Source organism: Oryza sativa, chromosome 7, assembly GCF_034140825.1.
Source record: "Oryza sativa Japonica Group chromosome 7, ASM3414082v1".
NCBI classification, from domain to species: Eukaryota; Viridiplantae; Streptophyta; class Magnoliopsida; order Poales; family Poaceae; genus Oryza; species Oryza sativa.
This window is the reverse complement of record NC_089041.1, coordinates 17,731,017-17,738,801: the sequence shown is the minus strand read 5'-3', so window position 1 is coordinate 17,738,801 and position 7,785 is coordinate 17,731,017. Positions and strand designations below refer to the sequence as shown.

Sequence of the window (7,785 nt, the reverse complement as noted above, 5' to 3'; positions counted from 1 at the left end):
TAAATAATTATTAATTCTTTTCCTATCATTTGATTCGTTGTTAAATATACTTTTATGCATACGTATAGTTTTACATATTTCACAAAAGTTTTTGAATAAGACGAACGGTCAAACATGTGATAAAAAGTCAACGGCGTCAAATAAAACGAAACGGAGGGAGTACATGAATAAGCCACACATTTATTGATTAATAATAAGTTATATATCTATACGAAGGGATACTTTATTACATATTCATAAACATAGTAAGTATGTGATACAACTATTATTCCTGTGATTGTTTGTAGGGCATATCATGATTCGTATCGAAATAAAAGAATTAATAATGTGAAACTCGATCGATATGGATCTCTATTTACTTTGCCCTTGTCCATGTGTGAATTGCAGGGAGGGCGAATATAGCAGCAAGGACCAATAACGTTCCAACCAAAAAATAATGGAGCGTGACATATCCTGTTGTGACACTTTGGAACTGCTTCTCAGAAGAGGAACGTATAATGAGAAAGGATCAACCGACCCTTCCGAATTCTTGGTGAACCATATTGCAAGCATAATCATCGCAACACCGATCTCAATTGCAATCGTGCGGACAACTGGTGGAAGCAGCACCACGTAGAGGCCCAGGGCAAGAGCAGCCACCAATTAGCATCTTCCAAGAGTTCATCATCAGGCTGTATGCACCATTGATACTGTTGAAGCGGGTTTCGAGGCCAAAAGCAGGCACCCCGGCATAGAGCAGTTTGGCCGTAGCGACGAAAGAACAGATGAATGCCAGACATCGGCGAGGAGAAACGCATCGAAAGCGTAGCTCCCACGCCTAGCAAGCACCGGCGTCCCAGCAGCACCACCATCGTCGCCGGCTGATCGGTAGCCACCGGGCAGCGTGAAAGCCGACGCAAATGTCACTGTTGTAATAAGGACGGAGAAAAGGGCCAAGACTTGTGCTGCAGCTGTTACATTCTCCGACATCTTTTCCATGTCCCATTTAGATTTTTCTCCGATGATTCTATTGTGCTTTTCATCGAAGAGGTCACCTCTACTTTCACCAAGTGGAGCTCCCAGTTTCAAGAGTAATTTTCGTATGCGTATGCTTGAATTCTGCACGCAAGAATGTATATGTGTATATCAATTTCCGTGCCATAATTTTTTTGTACAACCTATAGAAACTAAAATGTAAAAAAAAATCCTTGATTTTTGGATTTTTCTTATATATAAGTTTTTCATAAGGGCATGATATTTTTTTTGTTGGCAAATCTTAGGTTCACTGATGTTGACCAATGATGATGGCAAAATTGAAAGGAGTATTGAAGGGACATTAGTTAAAGCGAGAAGCGCAAATTTTTTATGATGGAAGAGAGAATAGGCTTCTATGAGTGGGAAAAACAAAAATAGTCATCTCGTTGTCTTAGGATTTTTTTAAAAAAAAATCAAACCTTATCATCATCAAATTTTTCAATTTTATAGTTTTTAAAAGTCACACCAAGCATCACCTTTTATTCATTTTCCTTCCCTATACTTGCTTGCTTGGCTGCCACAACTTCTATTCTCCTTGAGATCTTTAAAAAATGAATCTTATAATTTATAGAGACCATGGTCTCATAAGCTTCCACTTTTATAGTTTATAGAAGTCCCATCAATAGGCACCCTACACTTTTATGGCTCGCCCGCTGTCCCTCTTGTTTATTGTCATTCGGATTTTAAACACATAATCTGATCATCGTTGAGGTTTTTATTTTAGTTTCTAGATTTTAAACACCGCTGTCACCCTACTTCTTTACGGCCAACTACTCTGTCAAAAAAAAAGCCAATCCTGGCTTTTTTATGGGACGGAGAGGTACCTGCCACCCCTCCTCTTTATTTTTTATTTAAGATTTAAAAATCAAACCTAAGGATCATTGGGGTTCTATTTTTATAGTTTTTAGATGTCCCATGGTATGGCCAGCATGTTGCCTCTACTCTTTATTATATCGGAATTTTAAAACTTGAACCTGATCGTTGTTGGGATTCTTTTTTCTAGTTTTTAGAAGTCTTGCTAGCCGACATTGCCCTACTCCTTTGCTGCCTCTTGGTTTGTCCTCTTCATAATATAATACAATTTATTTATTTATTATTTTTTAATTTTAAATAGTCTAATGTTCTATATGGTCACTTCTTTCAATATTTCTTATTTTTTATATGATCTTAAGTTATTTCTAAATGGTATTACTACTTAAACTCTCAATTTTCATTTTCTAATTTCAAGTTTTATTTTTTATTTAGAAATTTTGATCTCTTGTTGTGTTTTAGATAAACTATTCTTTCAATATTCCTTATTTTTATTCTGAATTTTGGTTATTTCAAAATTATATTCCTATTTTAACTTTAATTTTTATTTTTCTATTATTAATATGGATATTTTATTCCAAATTTCAATTATTTATAAATTTTATTCTCATTTTTTTTCTAATTTCAAATTTTATTTTATTGTTTATTCTAAATTTTAATTATCTTGTCTTGTGTTATAGATCTTTCAATTTTTTTTATTTTTTGTTTCCAATTGCAATTATTTCTAAGTTGTTTTTCTACTTGAACTCTGATTATTCTTTTCTAATTTTGAAATGTATTTTATTTTTTATTTTAAATTTTAATTAATCTCGTGTTGTGTTCTAGAGGGAATGTAGTTTCTATATATCTTATTTTTTATTCTGAATTTTAATTATTCTAAATTATATTCCTACTTAAACTCTTTTTTTCTTCAATTAATGTGAGGTTTTCTAGCCTTCACAGCGAATGTGGTGCTGTGGTTCCTTCTTTTAAGGTCGTCTAAATAATATCGATAGATAGATAGATAGATAGTTACATAGATAAGAAAATTGTTTTACCAGTGACGATAAACAACTAACTATATTCTTTGCATGTCTAGATTAGAAAAATGTTTGTTTCACACAAGAAGAGGAAAAAGAACATTATAGTAAGAGTAATTGGATATATACTGATGCTCTAGTATAGGAAAAAGCGATTTATAGAGACAAGAAAAACATGAGTCAATTAAGAAGCAGAGATAGCCCCAAGTTGTACGGTTACTTACCCATGCATAATAAGTCTTTAAAGGCATCATGCTCCATGAAACATCGGCGGGCATCATGCCCTCCTTATTCCGCATATCCAATCGTACCCCGTTGTCGTCCTGCAGATTCAGGATCGATGACAACCCTCGCGAAGTGCAGACATGGCGAATCACATCAAAACTCTTCTTCTCAACGGCAGCATGGAGAAAAGTTCTTCCTCTCGCATCTCGGAGGGTAGCACAGTCCGGGCATTTCTCGAGCAGGGCCTTCACAGCCTCCAGGCTGTCCGCCGACGCAGCAGCGTGTATGGGGTACTGCCCTTGGTTGTCCGGCTGGTACGCCGTGGACACGTTGGCATCCAGCAGCAGCCTGGTCGCCGACGATGGCCCCGCCGACTTCGACCATAGGAACCACAGCCCAGGCGTTGAGTACAGCATGGTCGCAAATGGCCCTGCCGACATCGACCCTAGGGACGGCAGCCCAGCCATTGATGCCGCCAAGTGAAGAGGGGTGCTCCCGTTGTCATTGTCTCTCTGGCTAGTGAGCTGCTGCATGTCGACGTTGGCCGTCTTCAGTTTCTTATTCTTGAGCCATTCCAAAACCATAGGCAGAGCCTGCAGTGCTGCATCATGCATGCAGGCAGTTGAATATATGTATATATTGGGATCGATCATTTATTTTCTTCCCTTAGCTTGCATTAATATTTTATTATTTATTTATTTTCTTACTCCCTCTGATTCACGGCCATAAAGAATAAAGAGGTTATATATTTTAGCCTTAATTCCCAACGTCCACAAGTGTACCTAATAAGATGAGTGTATGCTCCGCACTCCCTTCGTCCAAAATACAAGTTATTGATAAAGTTTTTTACATGGTCTCATATACTACACTTTGACTAATTAGTTTAATAATATGCTACCAATAACTATAATATTAGTATAACACAAAAGCACTTCCAACTATCAAATCTAATGGGACATGGCATACATGACACAAAACATATAAGTTGTTATTTGAATTATTAGTCAAAACTTATTAAAATTATTTTTTTAAAAAAATATGAGTGTCTTATATTTTTGTACAGAGTAAAACCCTTATTTTTCTCGATGTAGTAACATAATAGGGGAAAGGAAAACAATATCGTTCATTTGACAATAACTAGTATGGTGGCCCACGCAGATTGTGCGGCTCGCACAGTTATATTTTCTCACATATCACATTATATACATTTTATTATTAAATATGTTAAAATGGAAACATTATTTGAAATTACGTACTAACTTGGCTAAACTAACCGATATGTAATTTTCATACTGTATTGTATACACATGATAGTTATTAATCATTTTTAATTCCAAATTCTAGTTATTTCTAAATTGTATTTTTATATGGACTCTAGACCCCTATTTGAATATTTTTTATTTTTTTATCCCAAAGTTTCGTTATTTATAAATTTTATTCCTATATGAACGCAAATTCGCTCCCATGGGGAGTCGAACCCAAGACCTCATGTGCTACTGAGGCTCATGTAACCATTACGCTACAGGCCCTTTCGCTTTTAAATTGTATTTCTATATGTACTATAGACTCCTCTTATAATATTCTTAGTTTTTTTATTTGTAAATCATATTTCTATTTGAACTCTACACTCTTCTTTCAATATCCCTTATTTTAAATTCCAAATTTCAGTTATTTCTAAATTATATTCCTATATGGACTCGGACTCTATACATGATAGTTACTCAGTATTTCTTAATATATATTTTTTTTTATTTCTTAATTTCCACTATTTCTAACTATATTTTTATATGGACTCTAAACTCATTTTTCTGTATTTTTAGTTATTTCTAAATTGTATTCTATATGGACTCTAGACTCTTATTCCAATATTACTTATTTTTTAATTTTAAATTTTAGTCATTTCTAAATTATTTTTCTATATGGACTCTGACCTCTACCTTTAATTTTCTTGTTTTTTTAATTTTGAATTTCAATTAGCTCTATTTGTATACATGTGTGGACTCTAGTCCTTCTAATTTTCTTGTTTTTCTATTTTGAATTTCAATTAGCTCTAATTTTATACATGTGTGGACTCTAGTCCTTCTCTTCCAATATTCCTTTTTTTAATTTCTAATTTTTAAGGTTGGAAGACCCAGTTCAAGAAAAAAATTCTTCTACATATGTGTAGAATGAAAGAGCCTCTAAAACAGCCAGTGTTAATTGATTGGTTACAAACTTTGTAAATTCTTCGGCTCTATTTCTTCCTTCTTTGTATGATGTAATTATTTATTTCATTTATAAAAGCTAAACTGTTGGGCAAAGCCTGGCAATAATTCCCATCAAAGAAATTTAGCTATTTAAAACTTGTATTTCTATATACACTTGATTTATTTACTTTTCTCGGATTAATATGAGATTTTCTAGGCTGTGAAAGTGAACGTGAAGGCTCGTTTTTCTATTACTTTAATAAGTTAATAGATTTGCCATTATAGAGCAACAAAGAAATGTCTTTATTTTGTGCCCGTGCATAACCCATCAACAATTCAAGACTCATTATATGTACGGTGCCACATTTTTCATAACTATAGTCAAAATCATTTTTATACTATAAATTAACTACATTTATATTGTAATTATATTACAATTACAAATAATTAAATTATAATTTTTCAAGTACATGTTATATAAATGAATTTGGATTAACGTAACTGGTAATATATATACTTAAAGGTGGGAAGCTATAAACATACTTATGGCAATCATACATAAGAAAAAAAATACTTATAGCAATCACATAAGAAAAATGTGATTAAAAAAAATATGGCGCCATGTTTTTAGCAAAATTGTTGATTGTTATTATTACAAAGTTTCAAAGATGAAACAAATTAACAATAACTTTTTTCCATGAAGGTCGTTTATACTCCCTCTGTTCAAGGTATAAAGGATTTTGACCCGAACTTTGGAATAATAATATTTGTTGAATAAATCACCTCACACAATCAAATTAATTTTGATCTTACCATAAATTATCCTCCTACCTCCAACCACTCCTCATTTAATGAGGGGGCATTATATAGTCTTCTCTATTAAACCTTAGTTACTCTAAACATGTCTCCAAAATCTCTTCTATCTGTATGGTCGAAGGGAGTATGCCCTCCTAAATGGCTGAGGTTTACCCATCCTCTCTTACTATAAACGCCTATTAATTCCTAAATCTTAACATGCAAAGATGCCACATTATCATCCACTAACAATTATTACATTTAAGCATCATGCAAACATGTTATATTATCTATAATTTAATAATTTATTAAATTTTAGAGATTTAAATGTAAGCATGTTAAATCATCTCACATAATTTATATAAAATTTCAATATATCTCTCCATTATTTTTTATAATATCTTATATGTAGTACATCCTCATTTAGTTTATGTTATTTTTCTTTTCTCTCGTTAAATCATATCACATCAATTATTTATAATCCTTAGATGATTAATCTATGGTTCAAATTATCCCTCTTATTTTCTTCTCATTAAGCCATATCATCTCATTTTTTTAGCCATTAGATGTATCATCTATGTTATATTCATTCTCATTCTTTTGTTCTCTCATCAAGCTATACCATCTTACTTTTATATTTAAATCATTATTCTACGTACTATTGAAATGTAAATCACATCAACATATGTAAACTTATGTTTATGTAAGCTTATATTGTTTAAGCTATTTTACACATTATTTTTTATACATCATAGTAAATTTCCGCAACAACGCGCGGGATTTCACCTAGTTTCTAATATTCTCGTGCACTTTGCTGTCGCTGTTGCTTAATTTCAATAAAAGAAAAAGAGAAGGATTTGCTGACCTTTTAATTTCATACTTCCTCCGTTTCACAATGTAAGACTTTCTAGCATTGTTCATATTCATTTAGATGTTAAACGTTGGCTAATATGGATGTTTAGAGAGTCTAATTTAGAGAGGCTGTTGGAGATGCTCTAAGACTATTCTATTGCTGCATGTCGGTAGACGGTAGAGCCCGATCACCAGCCTTGGGTCGCTGGACCTAGCTCCGTCACTCCCTATACCATTGCCAACTTTAGATCAAATTCTTCAAATTAAAATCTGGCATAGAGTTTTTGTAAGAACATGACCCTTCTTGCAGGAGTGCATGAACAAAGAGGGAAAGAGTAAATAACAGACATCTGTAGACTGTACACTAGTGGAGAAACCATCTTTCGTCGGTCGGCCGATTTCCACAATAGTTCCGGATGCAATAAAAACCGGGGCTAAAGATGATCTTTAGTCCCGGTTCAAAAGGGTAACGGGCATATTTGATCTTTAGTCCCGGTTTGTGTTACCAACCGGGACTAAAGATGATCTTTAGTCCCGGTTTGTAATACCAACCGGGACTAATGATCCCGGTGATCTTTAGCCCCGGTTGGTGCTACCAACAGGGACTAAAGTCCCACCCCTATATATATGTCTTCTTCCTCCTCCAGCTGCCCGAGCAAGCTTCAAAATTTCTTCAAAAAAGAGGGGAGGTCATGCCAAAATTTCTATTGAATTTATTTTGGTGATTACATACAAATCGGAGGTGCCTAAAAGGTTTGCAACTTCATCCTCCAATGTTTTTTTTTTGTCATACTACATTTGCACCTATGTTTTGCACACTTTTTTTGTCTCCAAAATTTAGTTGTAAGTTGATGAGAGAGAAAATGTGTGTGGGGAAGAAAGAA

The 7,785-nt window shown here is 33.7% G+C and overlaps 1 protein-coding gene across 1 annotated transcript; it reads right to left on the bottom strand.

The window, feature by feature from the left end:
• Positions 1 to 666: 666 nt before the first annotated feature.
• Positions 667 to 3,682, bottom strand: LOC112939607 (ankyrin repeat-containing protein ITN1). The gene is made up of 2 exons (XM_026026872.2): positions 3,068 to 3,682; positions 667 to 1,098 (listed from the first exon to the last, which is right to left on the bottom strand). Exons 1-2 carry the CDS (start codon positions 3,680 to 3,682, stop codon positions 667 to 669), a joined length of 1,047 nt encoding a protein of 348 aa, XP_025882657.2.
• Between the last annotated feature and the right edge of the window lie 4,103 nt (positions 3,683 to 7,785).

Excerpts from the sequence above, each read along its gene's own strand:
- LOC112939607 (XM_026026872.2), bottom strand. The coding sequence starts at position 3,682 with ATGCATGATGCAGCACTGCAGGCTCTGCCTATGGTTTTGGAATGGCTC. Across the intron at positions 1,099-3,067 it reads TAAAGACTTATTATGCATGG|AATTCAAGCATACGCATACG; the intron begins GTAAGTAACCGT and ends TCTTGCGTGCAG.